This window comes from Hyla sarda, unplaced genomic scaffold (assembly GCF_029499605.1).
Source record: "Hyla sarda isolate aHylSar1 unplaced genomic scaffold, aHylSar1.hap1 scaffold_267, whole genome shotgun sequence".
Lineage (NCBI taxonomy): Eukaryota > Metazoa > Chordata > Amphibia > Anura > Hylidae > Hyla > Hyla sarda.
In genome coordinates this window covers 135,359-153,829 of record NW_026609364.1, presented here as the reverse complement: position 1 = coordinate 153,829, position 18,471 = coordinate 135,359, and the positions used below count along the sequence as shown (strand labels likewise).

At 46.4% G+C, this 18,471-nt stretch overlaps 1 protein-coding gene across 1 annotated transcript in view; it reads right to left on the bottom strand.

Moving 5' to 3' along the window:
• Positions 1–17,933, bottom strand: part of PHGDH (phosphoglycerate dehydrogenase) — a 116,839-nt gene extending 98,906 nt beyond the window's left edge. The window contains 1 exon segment of the mRNA XM_056553274.1: positions 17,720–17,933. Within this exon segment, the coding sequence (XP_056409249.1) occupies positions 17,720–17,911 (192 nt within the window). The 5' untranslated portion in view covers positions 17,912–17,933.
• Positions 17,934–18,471: the final 538 nt, after the last annotated feature.

Genomic DNA, 18,471 nt, shown 5'->3' with positions numbered 1-18,471 from the left:
CAAAGTGATACCAGTAGTACAGGGACCTCCATCATTATTACCACTACAAGTCTCTACGGTCCCTACCAAAGTGACACCAGTAGTACAGTGACCTCCATCATTATTACCACCACAAGTCTCTACGGTCCCTACCAAAGTGATACCAGTAATACAGTGACCTCCATCATCATTATTACCACTACAAGTCTCTACGGTCCCTACCAAAGTGACACCAGTAGTACAGTGACCTCCATCATCATTATTACCACCACAATTCTCTACGGTCCCTACCAAAGTGACACCAGTAGTACAGTGACCTCCATCATCATTATTACCACCACAATTCTCTACGGTCCCTACCACAGTGATACCAGTAGTACAGTGACCTCCATCATCATTATTACCACTACAAGTCTCTACGGTCCCTACCACAGTGATGCCAGTAGTACAGTGACCTCCATCATCATTATTATTACCACTACAAGTCTCTACGGTCCCTACCAAAGTGATACCAGTAGTACAGTGACCTCCATCATTATTATTACCACAAGTCTCTCCGGTCCCTACCAAAGTGATACCAGTAGTACAGTGACCTCCATCATCATTATTACCACTACAAGTCTCTACGGTCCCTACCAAAGTGACACCAGTAGTACAGTGACTTCCATCATCATTATTACCACTACAAGTCTCTACGGTCCCTACCAAAGTGATACCAGTAGTACAGTGACCTTCATCATCATTATTACCACTACAAGTCTCTACGGTCCCTACCAAAGTGACACCAGTAGTACAGTGACCTCCATCATTATTACCACCACAAGTCTCTACGGTCCCTACCAAAGTGATACCAGTAGTACAGTGACCTCCATCATCATTATTACCACCACAAGTCTCTACGGTCCCTACCAAAGTGATACCAGTAGTACAGTGACCTCCATCATCATTATTATTACCACTACAAGTCTCTACGGTCCCTACCAAAGTGATACCAGTAGTACAGGGACCTCCATCATTATTACCACTACAAGTCTCTACGGTCCCTACCAAAGTGACACCAGTAGTACAGTGACCTCCATCATTATTACCACCACAAGTCTCTCCGGTCCCTACCAAAGTGATACCAGTAGTACAGTGACCTCCATCATCATTATTACCACTACAAGTCTCTACGGTCCCTACCAAAGTGACACCAGTAGTACAGTGACCTCCATCATCATTATTACCACTACAAGTCTCTACGGTCCCTACCACAGTGATACCAGTAGTACAGTGACCTCCATCATTATTATTACCACAAGTCTCTACGGTCCCTACCAAAGTGATACCAGTAGTACAGGGACCTCCATCATTATTATTACCACAAGTCTCTACAGTCCCTACCAAAGTGATACCAGTAGTACAGTGACCTCCATCATCATTATTACCACCACAAGTCTCTACGGTCCCTACCAAAGTGATACCAGTAGTACAGTGACCTCCATCATCATTATTACCACCACAAGTCTCTACGGTCCCTACCAAAGTGATACCAGTAGTACAGTGACCTCCATCATCATTATTACCACTACAAGTCTCTACGGTCCCTACCAAAGTGATACCAGTAGTACAGTGACCTCCATCATCATTATTACCACCACAAGTCTCTACGGTCCCTACCAAAGTGATACCAGTAGTACAGTGACCTCCATCATCATTATTACCACTACAAGTCTCTACGGTCCCTACCAAAGTGATACCAGTAGTACAGTGACCTCCATCATTATTATTACCACTACAAGTCTCTACGGTCCCTACCAAAGTGATACCAGTAGTACCTTGACCTCCATCATTATTACCACCACAAGTCTCTCCGGTCCCTACCAAAGTGATACCAGTAGTACAGTGACCTCCATCATCATTATTACCACCACAAGTCTCTACGGTCCCTACCAAAGTGATACCAGTAGTACAGTGACCTCCATCATTATTATTACCACTACAAGTCTCTACGGTCCCTACCAAAGTGATACCAGTAGTACAGTGACCTCCATCATCATTATTACCACTACAAGTCTCTACGGTCCCTACCAAAGTGATACCAGTAGTACAGGGACCTCCATCATCATTATTACCACTACTAGTCTCTACGGTCCCTACCAAAGTGATACCAGTAGTACAGTGACCTCCATCATCATTATTACCACCACAAGTCTCTCCAGTCCCTACCAAAGTGATACCAGTAGTACAGTGACCTCCATCATTATTACCACCACAAGTCTCTACGGTCCCTACCAAAGTGATACCAGTAGTACAGGGACCTCCATCATCATTATTACCACCACAAGTCTCTACGGTCCCTACCAAAGTGACACCAGTAGTACAGTGGCCTCCATCATCATTATTACCACTACAAGTCTCTACGGTCCCAACCAAAGTGATACCAGTAGTACAGTGACCTCCATCATCATTATTACCACCACAAGTCTCTACGGTCCCTACCAAAGTGATACCAGTAGTACAGTGACCTCCATCATCATTATTACCACCACAAGTCTCTACGGTCCCTACCAAAGTGATACCAGTAGTACAGTGACCTCCATCATCATTATTATTACCACTACAAGTCTCTACGGTCCCTACCAAAGTGATACCAGTAGTACAGGGACCTCCATCATTATTACCACTACAAGTCTCTACGGTCCCTACCAAAGTGATACCAGTAGTACAGTGACCTCCATCATTATTACCACCACAAGTCTCTCCGGTCCCTACCAAAGTGATACCAGTAGTACAGTGACCTCCATCATCATTATTACCACTACAAGTCTCTACGGTCCCTACCAAAGTGACACCAGTAGTACAGTGACCTCCATCATCATTATTACCACTACAAGTCTCTACGGTCCCTACCACAGTGATACCAGTAGTACAGTGACCTCCATCATTATTATTACCACAAGTCTCTACGGTCCCTACCAAAGTGATACCAGTAGTACAGTGACCTCCATCATCATTATTACCACCACAAGTCTCTACGGTCCCTACCAAAGTGATACCAGTAGTACAGTGACCTCCATCATCATTATTACCACTACAAGTCTCTACGGTCCCTACCAAAGTGATACCAGTAGTACAGTGACCTCCATCATCATTATTACCACCACAAGTCTCTACGGTCCCTACCAAAGTGATACCAGTAGTACAGTGACCTCCATCATCATTATTACCACTACAAGTCTCTACGGTCCCTACCAAAGTGATACCAGTAGTACAGTGACCTCCATCATTATTATTACCACTACAAGTCTCTACGGTCCCTACCAAAGTGACACCAGTAGTACAGTGACCTCCATCATCATTATTACCACCACAAGTCTCTACGGTCCCTACCAAAGTGATACCAGTAGTACAGTGACCTCCATCATTATTACCACTACAAGTCTCTACGGTCCCTACCAAAGTGATACCAGTAGTACAGTGACCTCCATCATTATTACCACCACAAGTCTCTCCGGTCCCTACCAAAGTGATACCAGTAGTACAGTGACCTCCATCATCATTATTACCACCACAAGTCTCTACGGTCCCTACCAAAGTGATACCAGTAGTACAGTGACCTCCATCATTATTATTACCACTACAAGTCTCTACGGTCCCTACCAAAGTGATACCAGTAGTACAGTGACCTCCATCATCATTATTACCACCACAAGTCTCTACGGTCCCTACCAAAGTGATACCAGTAGTACAGTGGCCTCCATCATCATTATTACCACCACAAGTCTCTACGGTCCCTACCAAAGTGATACCAGTAGTACAGTGACCTCCATCATTATTACCACTACAAGTCTCTACGGTCCCTACCAAAGTGATACCAGTAGTACAGTGACCTCCATCATTATTACCACTACAAGTCTCTACGGTCCCTACCAAAGTGATACCAGTAGTACAGTGACCTCCATCATCATTATTACCACCACAAGTCTCTACGGTCCCTACCAAAGTGATACCAGTAATACAGTGACCTCCATCATCATTATTACCACCACAAGTCTCTACGGTCCCTACCAAAGTGATACCAGTAATACAGTGACCTCCATCATCATTATTACCACCACAAGTCTCTACGGTCCCTACCAAAGTGATACCAGTAGTACAGTGACCTCCATCATCATTATTATTACCACTACAAGTCTCTACGGTCCCTACCAAAGTGATACCAGTAGTACAGGGACCTCCATCATTATTACCACTACAAGTCTCTACGGTCCCTACCAAAGTGACACCAGTAGTACAGTGACCTCCATCATTATTACCACCACAAGTCTCTCCGGTCCCTACCAAAGTGATACCAGTAGTACAGTGACCTCCATCATCATTATTACCACTACAAGTCTCTACGGTCCCTACCACAGTGATACCAGTAGTACAGTGACCTCCATCATTATTATTACCACAAGTCTCTACGGTCCCTACCAAAGTGATACCAGTAGTACAGTGACCTCCATCATCATTATTACCACCACAAGTCTCTACGGTCCCTACCAAAGTGATACCAGTAGTACAGTGACCTCCATCATCATTATTACCACTACAAGTCTCTACGGTCCCTACCAAAGTGATACCAGTAGTACAGTGACCTCCATCATCATTATTACCACCACAAGTCTCTACGGTCCCTACCAAAGTGATACCAGTAGTACAGTGACCTCCATCATCATTATTACCACTACAAGTCTCTACGGTCCCTACCAAAGTGATACCAGTAGTACAGTGACCTCCATCATTATTATTACCACTACAAGTCTCTACGGTCCCTACCAAAGTGATACCAGTAGTACCTTGACCTCCATCATTATTACCACCACAAGTCTCTACGGTCCCTACCAAAGTGATACCAGTAATACAGTGACCTCCATCATTATTATTACCACTACAAGTCTCTACGGTCCCTACCAAAGTGATACCAGTAGTACAGGGACCTCCATCATCATTATTACCACTACTAGTCTCTACGGTCCCTACCAAAGTGATACCAGTAGTACAGTGACCTCCATCATCATTATTACCACCACAAGTCTCTCCAGTCCCTACCAAAGTGATACCAGTAGTACAGTGACCTCCATCATTATTACCACCACAAGTCTCTACGGTCCCTACCAAAGTGATACCAGTAGTACAGGGACCTCCATCATCATTATTACCACCACAAGTCTCTACGGTCCCTACCAAAGTGACACCAGTAGTACAGTGGCCTCCATCATCATTATTACCACTACAAGTCTCTACGGTCCCAACCAAAGTGATACCAGTAGTACAGTGACCTCCATCATCATTATTACCACCACAAGTCTCTACGGTCCCTACCAAAGTGATACCAGTAGTACAGTGACCTCCATCATCATTATTACCACCACAAGTCTCTACGGTCCCTACCAAAGTGATACCAGTAGTACAGTGACCTCCATCATCATTATTATTACCACTACAAGTCTCTACGGTCCCTACCAAAGTGATACCAGTAGTACAGGGACCTCCATCATTATTACCACTACAAGTCTCTACGGTCCCTACCAAAGTGATACCAGTAGTACAGTGACCTCCATCATTATTACCACCACAAGTCTCTCCGGTCCCTACCAAAGTGATACCAGTAGTACAGTGACCTCCATCATCATTATTACCACTACAAGTCTCTACGGTCCCTACCAAAGTGACACCAGTAGTACAGTGACCTCCATCATCATTATTACCACTACAAGTCTCTACGGTCCCTACCACAGTGATACCAGTAGTACAGTGACCTCCATCATTATTATTACCACAAGTCTCTACGGTCCCTACCAAAGTGATACCAGTAGTACAGTGACCTCCATCATCATTATTACCACCACAAGTCTCTACGGTCCCTACCAAAGTGATACCAGTAGTACAGTGACCTCCATCATCATTATTACCACTACAAGTCTCTACGGTCCCTACCAAAGTGATACCAGTAGTACAGTGACCTCCATCATCATTATTACCACCACAAGTCTCTACGGTCCCTACCAAAGTGATACCAGTAGTACAGTGACCTCCATCATCATTATTACCACTACAAGTCTCTACGGTCCCTACCAAAGTGATACCAGTAGTACAGTGACCTCCATCATTATTATTACCACTACAAGTCTCTACGGTCCCTACCAAAGTGACACCAGTAGTACAGTGACCTCCATCATCATTATTACCACCACAAGTCTCTACGGTCCCTACCAAAGTGATACCAGTAGTACAGTGACCTCCATCATTATTACCACTACAAGTCTCTACGGTCCCTACCAAAGTGATACCAGTAGTACAGTGACCTCCATCATTATTACCACCACAAGTCTCTCCGGTCCCTACCAAAGTGATACCAGTAGTACAGTGACCTCCATCATCATTATTACCACCACAAGTCTCTACGGTCCCTACCAAAGTGATACCAGTAGTACAGTGACCTCCATCATTATTATTACCACTACAAGTCTCTACGGTCCCTACCAAAGTGATACCAGTAGTACAGTGACCTCCATCATCATTATTACCACCACAAGTCTCTACGGTCCCTACCAAAGTGATACCAGTAGTACAGTGACCTCCATCATCATTATTACCACTACTAGTCTCTACGGTCCCTACCAAAGTGATACCAGTAGTACAGTGACCTCCATCATTATTACCACTACAAGTCTCTACGGTCCCTACCAAAGTGATACCAGTAGTACAGTGACCTCCATCATTATTACCACTACAAGTCTCTACGGTCCCTACCAAAGTGATACCAGTAGTACAGTGACCTCCATCATCATTATTACCACCACAAGTCTCTACGGTCCCTACCAAAGTGATACCAGTAATACAGTGACCTCCATCATCATTATTACCACCACAAGTCTCTACGGTCCCTACCAAAGTGATACCAGTAGTACAGTGACCTCCATCATTATTATTACCACTACAAGTCTCTACGGTCCCTACCAAAGTGATACCAGTAGTACAGTGACCTCCATCATCATTATTACCACCACAAGTCTCTCCAGTCCCTACCAAAGTGATACCAGTAGTACAGTGACCTCCATCATTATTACCACTACAAGTCTCTACGGTCCCTACCAAAGTGATACCAGTAGTACAGTGACCTCCATCATTATTACCACTACAAGTCTCTACGGTCCCTACCAAAGTGATACCAGTAGTACAGTGACCTCCATCATCATTATTACCACCACAAGTCTCTACGGTCCCTACCAAAGTGATACCAGTAATACAGTGACCTCCATCATCATTATTACCACCACAAGTCTCTACGGTCCCTACCAAAGTGATACCAGTAGTACAGTGACCTCCATCATTATTATTACCACTACAAGTCTCTACGGTCCCTACCAAAGTGATACCAGTAGTACAGTGACCTCCATCATCATTATTACCACCACAAGTCTCTCCAGTCCCTACCAAAGTGATACCAGTAGTACAGTGACCTCCATCATCATTATTACCACTACAAGTCTGTACGGTCCCTACCAAAGTGATACCAGTAGTACAGTGACCTCCATCATTATTATTACCACTACTAGTCTCTACGGTCCCTACCAAAGTGATACCAGTAGTACAGGGACCTCCATCATCATTATTACCACCACAAGTCTCTACGGTCCCTACCAAAGTGATACCAGTAGTACAGGGACCTCCATCATCATTATTACCACCACAAGTCTCTACGGTCCCTACCAAAGTGATAGCAGTAGTACAGTGACCTCCATCATTATTATTACCACTACAAGTCTCTACGGTCCCTACCAAAGTGATACCAGTAGTACAGTGACCTTCATCATCATTATTACCACCACCAGTCTCTACGGTCCCTACCAAAGTGACACCAGTAGTACAGTGACCTCCATCATCATCACCACCACAAGTCTCTACGGTCCCTACCAAAGTGATACCAGTAGTACAATGACCTCCATCATCATTATTACCACTACAAGTCTCTACGGTCCCTACCACAGTGATACCAGTAGTACAGTGACCTCCATCATCATTATTACCACTACAAGTCTCTACGGTCCCTACCACAGTGATACCAGTAGTACAGGGACCTCCATCATCATTATTACCACTACAAGTCTCTACGGTCCCTACCAAAGTGATACCAGTAGTACAGTGACCTCCATCATCATTATTACCACCACAAGTCTCTACGGTCCCTACCACAGTGATACCAGTAGTACAGTGGCCTCCATCATCATTATTACCACCACAATTCTCTACGGTCCCTACCAAAGTGATACCAGTAGTACAGTGACCTCCATCATCATTATTACCACCACAATTCTCTACGGTCCCTACCAAAGTGATACCAGTAGTACAGTGACCTCCATCATTATTATTACCACTACTAGTCTCTACGGTCCCTACCAAAGTGATACCAGTAGTACAGTGACCTCCATCATCATTATTATTACCACCACAAGTCTCTCCGGTCCCTACCAAAGTGATAACAGTAACAGTGACCTCCATCATCATTATTACCACCACAAGTCTCTACGGTCCCTACCAAAGTGATACCAGTAGTACAGGGACCTCCATCATCATTATTACCACCACAAGTCTCTACGGTCCCTACCAAAGTGACACCAGTAGTACAGTGGCCTCCATCATCATTATTACCACTACAAGTCTCTACGGTCCCAACCAAAGTGATACCAGTAGTACAGTGACCTCCATCATCATTATTACCACCACAAGTCTCTACGGTCCCTACCAAAGTGATACCAGTAGTACAGTGACCTCCATCATCATTATTACCACCACAAGTCTCTACGGTCCCTACCAAAGTGATACCAGTAGTACAGTGACCTCCATCATTATTACCACTACAAGTCTCTACGGTCCCTACCAAAGTGATACCAGTAGTACAGTGACCTCCATCATCATTATTATTACCACTACAAGTCTCTACGGTCCCTACCAAAGTGATACCAGTAGTACAGGGACCTCCATCATTATTACCACTACAAGTCTCTACGGTCCCTACCAAAGTGACACCAGTAGTACAGTGACCTCCATCATCATTATTACCACTACAAGTCTCTACGGTCCCTACCACAGTGATGCCAGTAGTACAGTGACCTCCATCATCATTATTATTACCACTACAAGTCTCTACGGTCCCTACCAAAGTGATACCAGTAGTACAGTGACCTCCATCATTATTATTACCACAAGTCTCTACGGTCCCTACCAAAGTGATACCAGTAGTACAGTGACCTCCATCATCATTATTACCACCACAAGTCTCTACGGTCCCTACCAAAGTGATACCAGTAGTACAGTGACCTCCATCATCATTATTACCACCACAAGTCTCTACGGTCCCTACCAAAGTGACACCAGTAGTACAGTGACCTCCATCATTATTACCACCACAAGTCTCTCCGGTCCCTACCAAAGTGATACCAGTAGTACAGTGACCTCCATCATCATTATTACCACTACAAGTCTCTACGGTCCCTACCAAAGTGACACCAGTAGTACAGTGACTTCCATCATCATTATTACCACTACAAGTCTCTACGGTCCCTACCAAAGTGATACCAGTAGTACAGTGACCTTCATCATCATTATTACCACTACAAGTCTCTACGGTCCCTACCAAAGTGATACCAGTAGTACAGTGACCTCCATCATTATTATTACCACTACAAGTCTCTACGGTCCCTACCAAAGTGACACCAGTAGTACAGTGACCTCCATCATTATTACCACCACAAGTCTCTCCGGTCCCTACCAAAGTGATACCAGTAGTACAGTGACCTCCATCATTAATATTACCACTACTAGTCTCTACGGTCCCTACCAAAGTGATACCAGTAGTACAGGGACCTCCATCATCATTATTACCACTACAAGTCTCTACGGTCCCTACCAAAGTGATACCAGTAGTACAGTGACCTCCATCATCATTATTACCACCACAATTCACTACGGTCCCTACCAAAGTGATACCAGTAGTACAGTGGCCTCCATCATCATTATTACCACCACAAGTCTCTACGGTCCCTACCAAAGTGATACCAGTAATACAGTGACCTCCATCATCATTATTACCACCACAAGTCTCTACGGTCCCTACCAAAGTGATACCAGTAGTACAGTGACCTCCATCATCATTATTACCACTACAAGTCTCTACGGTCCCTACCAAAGTGATACCAGTAGTACAGTGACCTCCATCATCATTATTACCACCACAAGTCTCTCCAGTCCCTACCAAAGTGACACCAGTAGTACAGTGACCTCCATCATTATCACTACAAGTCTCTACGGTCCCTACCAAAGTGATACCAGTAGTACAGTGACCTCCATCATCATTATTACCACCACAAGTCTCTCCAGTCCCTACCAAAGTGATACCAGTAGTACAGTGACCTCCATCATCATTATTACCACCACAAGTCTCTACGGTCCCTACCAAAGTGATACGAGTAGTACAGTGACCTCCATCATTATTATTACCATCACAAGTCTCTACGGTCCCTACCAAAGTGATACCAGTAGTACAGTGACCTCCATCATCATTATTACCACCACAAGTCTCTACGGTCCCTACCAAAGTGATACCAGTAGTACAGTGACCTCCATCATTATTACCACCACAAGTCTCTCCGGTCCCTACCAAAGTGATACCAGTAGTACAGTGACCTCCATCATCATTATTACCACCACAAGTCTCTACGGTCCCTACCAAAGTGATACCAGTAGTACAGTGACCTCCATCATTATTATTACCACTACAAGTCTCTACGGTCCCTACCAAAGTGATACCAGTAGTACAGTGACCTCCATCATCATTATTACCACCACAAGTCTCTACGGTCCCTACCAAAGTGATACCAGTAGTACAGTGACCTCCATCATCATTATTACCACCACAAGTCTCTACGGTCCCTACCAAAGTGATACCAGTAGTACAGTGACCTCCATCATCATTATTACCACTACTAGTCTCTACGGTCCCTACCAAAGTGATACCAGTAGTACAGTGACCTCCATCATCATTATTACCACCACAATTCACTACGGTCCCTACCAAAGTGATACCAGTAGTACAGTGGCCTCCATCATCATTATTACCACCACAAGTCTCTACGGTCCCTACCAAAGTGATACCAGTAATACAGTGACCTCCATCATCATTATTACCACCACAAGTCTCTACGGTCCCTACCAAAGTGATACCAGTAGTACAGTGACCTCCATCATTATTATTACCACTACAAGTCTCTACGGTCCCTACCAAAGTGATACCAGTAGTACAGTGACCTCCATCATCATTATTACCACCACAAGTCTGTACGGTCCCTACCAAAGTGATACCAGTAGTACAGTGACCTCCATCATCATTATTACCACTACTAGTCTCTACGGTCCCTACCAAAGTGATACCAGTAGTACAGTGACCTCCATCATCATTATTACCACCACAATTCTGTACGGTCCCTACCAAAGTGATACGAGTAGTACAGTGACCTCCATCATCATTATTACCACCACAAGTCTCTACGGTCCCTACCAAAGTGATACCAGTAGTACAGTGGCCTCCATCATCATTATTACCACCACAAGTCTCTACGGTCCCTACCAAAGTGATACGAGTAGTACAGTGACCTCCATCATCATTATTACCACCACAAGTCTTTACGGTCCCTACCAAAGTGATACCAGTAGTACAGTGGCCTCCATCATCATTATTACCACCACAAGTCTCTACGGTCCCTACCAAAGTGATACCAGTAGTACAGTGACCTCCATCATTATTACCACCACAAGTCTCTACGGTCCCTACCAAAGTGATACCAGTAGTACAGTGACCTCCATCATCATTATTACCACCACAATTCTGTACGGTCCCTACCAAAGTGATACGAGTAGTACAGTGACCTCCATCATCATTATTACCACCACAAGTCTCTACGGTCCCTACCAAAGTGATACCAGTAGTACAGTGGCCTCCATCATCATTATTACCACCACAAGTCTCTACGGTCCCTACCAAAGTGATACGAGTAGTACAGTGACCTCCATCATCATTATTACCACCACAAGTCTTTACGGTCCCTACCAAAGTGATACCAGTAGTACAGTGGCCTCCATCATCATTATTACCACCACAAGTCTCTACGGTCCCTACCAAAGTGATACCAGTAGTACAGTGACCTCCATCATTATTACCACCACAAGTCTCTACGGTCCCTACCAAAGTGATACCAGTAGTACAGTGACCTCCATCATCATTATTACCACCACAAGTCTCTACGGTCCCTACCAAAGTGATACCAGTAGTACAGTGACCTCCATCATTATTACCACCACAAGTCTCTACGGTCCCTACCAAAGTGATACCAGTAGTACAGTGACCTCCATCATCATTATTACCACCACAAGTCTCTACGGTCCCTACCAAAGTGATACCAGTAGTACAGGGACCTCCATCATTATTATTACCACCACAAGTCTCTACGGTCCCTACCAAAGTGATACCAGTAGTACAGTGACCTCCATCATCATTATTACCACCACAAGTCTCTACGGTCCCTACCAAAGTGATACCAGTAGTACAGTGACCTCCATCATCATTATTACCACCACAAGTCTCTACGGTCCCTACCAAAGTGATACCAGTAGTACAGGGACCTCCATCATTATTATTACCACCACAAGTCTCTACGGTCCCTACCAAAGTGATACCAGTAGTACAGTGACCTCCATCATCATTATTACCACCACAAGTCTCTACGGTCCCTACCAAAGTGACACCAGTAGTACAGTGACCTCCATCATTATTATTACCACTACTAGTCTCTACGGTCCCTACCAAAGTGATACCAGTAGTACAGGGACCTCCATCATTATTATTACCACCACAAGTCTCTACGGTCCCTACCAAAGTGATACCAGTAGTACAGTGACCTCCATCATCATTATTACCACCACAAGTCTCTACGGTCCCTACCAAAGTGATACCAGTAGTACAGTGACCTCCATCATCATTATTACCACCACAAGTCTCTACGGTCCCTACCAAAGTGATACCAGTAGTACAGTGACCTCCATCATCATTATTACCACTACAAGTCTCTCCAGTCCCTACCAAAGTGATACCAGTAGTACAGTGACCTCCATCATCATTATTACCACCACAAGTCTCTACGGTCCCTACCAAAGTGATACCAGTAGTACAGTGACCTCCATCATCATTATTACCACCACCAGTCTCTCCAGTCCCTACCAAAGTGATACCAGTAGTACAGTGACCTCCATCATCATTATTACCACCACCAGTCTCTACGGTCCCTACCAAAGTGATACCAGTAGTACAGTGACCTCAATCATCATTATTACCACTACAAGTCTCTACGGTCCCTACCAAAGTGATACCAGTAGTACAGTGACCTCCATCATCATTATTACCACTACAAGTCTCTACGGTCCCTACCAAAGTGATACCAGTAGTACAGTGACCTCCATCATTATTATTACCACTACAAGTCTCTCCGGTCCCTACCACAGTGATACCAGTAGTACAGTGACCTCCATCATCATTATTACCACCACAAGTCTCTACGGTCCCTACCAAAGTGATACCAGTAGTACAGTGACCTCCATCATTATTATTACCACTACAAGTCTCTACGGTCCCTACCAAAGTGATACCAGTAGTACAGTGACCTCCATCATTATTATTACCACTACTAGTCTCTACGGTCCCTACCAAAGTGATACCAGTAGTACAGGGACCTCCATCATCATTATTACCACCACAAGTCTCTACGGTCCCTACCAAAGTGATACCAGTAGTACAGTGACCTCCATCATCATTATTACCACCACAATTCTCTACGGTCCCTACCAAAGTGATACCAGTAGTACAGTGACCTCCATCATCATTATTACCACTACAAGTCTCTACGGTCCCTACCAAAGTGATACCAGTAGTACAGTGACCTCCATCATCATTATTACCACAATTCTCTACGGTCCCTACCACAGTGATACCAGTAGTACAGTGACCTCCATCATCATTATTACCACCACAAGTCTCTACGGTCCCTACCAAAGTGATACCAGTAGTACAGTGACCTCCATCATCATTATTACCACCACAAGTCTCTCTGGTCCCTACCAAAGTGATACCAGTAGTACAGTGACCTCCATCATCATTATTACCACCACAAGTCTCTACGGTCCCTACCAAAGTGATACCAGTAGTACAGTGACCTCCATCATCATTATTACCACCACCAGTCTCTACGGTCCCTACCAAAGTGACACCAGTAGTACAGTGACCTCCATCATCATTATTACCACCACAAGTCTCTACGGTCCCTACCAAAGTGATACCAGTAGTACAGTGACCTCCATCATCATTATTATTACCACAAGTCTCTACGGTCCCTACCAAAGTGATACCAGTAGTACAGTGACCTCCATCATCATTATTACCACCACAAGTCTCTACGGTCCCTACCACAGTGATACCAGTAGTACAGTGGCCTCCATCATCATAATTACCACTACAAGTCTCTACGGTCCCTACCAAAGTGATACCAGTAGTACAGTGACCTCCATCATCATTATTACCACTACAAGTCTCTACGGTCCCTACCAAAGTGATACCAGTAGTACAGTGACCTCCATCATCATTATTACCACCACAAGTCTCTACGGTCCCTACCAAAGTGATACCAGTAGTACAGTGACCTCCATCCTCATTATTACCACCACAAGTCTCTCCAGTCCCTACCAAAGTGATACCAGTAGTACAGTGACCTCCATCCTCATTACCACCACAAGTCCAAGCCTGAGAGGTTCCCTGTGTCCCGGTCCCCTCTGCTGAGTAGGACCTGTAAGGACTGTTTTCCGCCTTCTCCTTCAGTAAAGATCCAGTCTGCTTTGGACTCTCATTTAGCAGTTTCTGGGTTTGTTGGCGGCGGTGCTCTACACCACACAACCACATCCTGGCGTCACGAACACTAGGGGTTAACAACATCTTGCCCCAGGGGTTAATACCATCCGACCCTACCACCACTCACACCGCTACACCCCGTGGTCCCGCCATACACCGGGTCACCACATTCAATAGATTGCATAAAGTTTAGGGGTGTGAATACTTATTATGCAGAGCTGTGTGCACTGTGGGGGAGGGAGGAGATTTCTATCATTCATGGTCATGTGACTCACAGTCCATAGATAAAGCAAAGAGGGAAAGAACAATAACCCCCCCCCCCCCCCCAGCAATGTGCTGAGCAAACACTCAAATCCTACATCAACAGCTCCTCCTCCTCCTCCTCCTCCTGGTGACACCTCAGTCCATCCTCCTCCTCCTCCTCCTGGTGACACCTCAGTCCATCCTCCTCCTCCTCCTGGTGACACCTCAGTCCATCCTCCTCCTCCTGGTGACGCCTCAGTCCATCCTCCTCCTCCTGGTGACGCCTCAGTCCATCCTCCTCCTCCTGGTGACGCCTCGGTCCATCCTCCTCATTCTCCTCCTGGTGACACCTTAGTCCATCCTCATCCTCCTCCTCCTCCTGGTGACTCCTCAGTCCATCCTCCTCCTCCTTATGGTGACTCCTCAGTCCATCCTCTTCCTCCTCCTCCTCCTGGTGACTCCTCAGTCCATCCTCCTCCTCCTTATGGTGACTCCTCAGTCCATCCTCATCCTCCTCCTCCTCCTGGTGACTCCTCAGTTCATCCTCCTCCTCCTTATGGTGACTCCTCAGTCCATCCTCATCCTCCTCCTCCTCCTGGTGACTCCTCAGTTCATCCTCCTCCTCCTCCTTATGGTGACTCCTCAGTCCATCCTCCTCCTCCCCCTCCTCCTTATGGTGACTCCTCAGTCCATCCTCATCCTCCTCCTCCTCCTGGTGACTCCTCAGTCCATCCTCCTCCTCCTTATGGTGACTCCTCAGTCCATCCTCATCCTCCTCCTCCTCCTCCTGGTGACTCCTCAGTTCATCCTCCTCCTCCTCCTTATGGTGACTCCTCAGTCCATCCTCCTCCTCCCCCTCCTCCTTATGGTGACTCCTCAGTCCATCCTCCTCCTCCTCCTTATGGTGACTCCTCAGTCCATCCTCCTCCTCAGTCCATCCTCCTCCTGGTGACTCCTCAGTCCATCCTCATCCTCCTCCTGGTGACTCCTCAGTCCATCCTCATCCTCATCCTCCTCCTCAGTCCATCCTCCTCTCCTCCTCATTCTCCTCCTGGTGACACCTTAGTCCATCCTCATCCTCCTTATGGTGACTCCTCAGTCCATCCTCATCCTCCTCCTCCTCCTGGTGACTCCTCAGTCCATCCTCCTCCTCCTCCTTATGGTGACTCCTCAGTCCATCCTCCTCCTCAGTCCATCCTCCTCCTCCCCCTCCTCCTTATGGTGACTCCTCAGTCCATCCTCCTCCTCAGTCCATCCTCCTCCTGGTGACTCCTCAGTCCATCCTCCTCCTCCTGGTGACTCCTCAGTCCATCCTCCTCCTCCTGGTGACTCCTCAGTCCATCCTCCTCCTCCTGGTGACTCCTCAGTCCATCCTCCTCCTCCTCCTCCTGGTGACACCTCAGTCCATCCTCCTCCTCCTCCTCCTCCTGGTGACTCCTCAGTCCATCCTCCTCCTCCTGGTGACACCTCAGTCCATCCTCCTCATCCTCCTTATGGTGACTCCTCAGTCCATCCTCATCCTCCTCCTCCTCCTGGTGACTCCTCAGTCCATCCTCATCCTCCTTATGGTGACTCCTCAGTCCATCCTCCTCCTCAGTCCATCCTCCTCCTGGTGACTCCTCAGTCCATCCTCCTCCTCCTGGTGACTCCTCAGTCCATCCTCCTCCTCCTGGTGACACCTCAGTCCATCCTCCTCCTCCTCCTGGTGACTCCTCAGTCCATCCTCCTCTCCTCCTCATCCTCCTCCTGGTGACAACTTAGTCCATCCTCATCCTCCTTATGGTGACTCCTCAGTCCATCCTCATCCTCCTCCTCCTCCTTATGGTGACTCCTCAGTCCATCCTCCTCCTGGTGACTCCTCAGTCCATCCTCCTCCTCAGTCCATCCTCATCCTCCTCCTGGTGACTCCTCAGTCCATCCTCCTCCTCAGTCCATTCTCCTCCTGGTGACTCCTCAGTCCATCCTCCTTCTCCTCCTCCTCCTCATGGTGACTCCTCCCCTTTCACTGACTCCTCCCCTTCCCCTGACATTTTTTGCTTCTCTTGCATCAGACTTTGTAATGAATGAGATTTGCGATCAGCTGAACCTGTGCCCTGCAGAGTATTGCACTGCACACACGTGCTTCATCTTTAGCAGACTATCGCTCCTGAATACGGTTCTTCAAGTTTCTTATTCTAATATTTCAACTTTTATTCTCTGCAGAGTATTACATAACAGACTATCAGACAGGAGGGGCAGACTATCACTTCTCTGCAGAACATCTCACTACGCAGTTATGTAACCTGAAGAGTGCACACGTTTACCCTGCGGTCTCACATATTCTGCAGATCATCGCTCTGCTCCCACCATACAGACGGTGCCCTCTCCTGTCGCAGACTATTGCTCAGTTTAATCTCCTGCAGACTATTGTTCCTCTTCTGACTATGTACAGATGAATGCTTGGGCTGTCTACTCAGCAGATGATTGCATTCTATCTGCCTGCAGAGCATTGCTCTCCCCATTCATCTACATTGATCCTACCTTTATCTGTGAGAGGAGATCCTGGGGGCTCAGGCCTGGACTCTCGGTCACCTCGATGCCCCCCTGTGAGCGCAGAATGTGGGCACAAGCAGATGCCAGACTGTCACTGATGAGGACTCGTGTGATGTCTGACATGATGCGTCTCCTGCGGATCCGGAGCGACAAAGACCCAGTCACATCCCAAACCCGCATCTCCTCCTCATGGTAGACCCTCCTCTTACCTGCTCCTCCTCCTCTTACCTACTCCTCCTCCTCTTACCTGCTCCTCCTCCTCTTACCTACTCCTCCTACTCTTACCTACTGCTCCTCCTCTTACCTACTGCTCCTCCTCTTACCTACTGCTCCTCCTCTTACCTACTCCTCCTCCTCTTACCTACTGCTCCTCCTCTTACCTACTCCTCCTCCTCTTACCTACTGCTCCTCCTCTTACCTACTCCTCCTCTTACCTACTCCTCCTCCTCTTACCTACTCCTCCTCCTCTTACCTACTGCTCCTCCTCTTACCTACTGCTCCTCCTCTTACCTACTCCTCCTCCTCTTACCTACTGCTCCTCCTCTTACCTACTGCTCCTCCTCTTACCTACTCCTCCTCCTCTTACCTACTGCTCCTCCTCTTACCTACTGCTCCTCCTCTTACCTACTCCTCCTCCTCTTACCTACTCCTCCTCTTACCTACTGCTCCTCCTCTTACCTACTCCTCCTCCTCTTACCTACTGCTCCTCCTCTTACCTACTCCTCCTCCTCTTACCTACT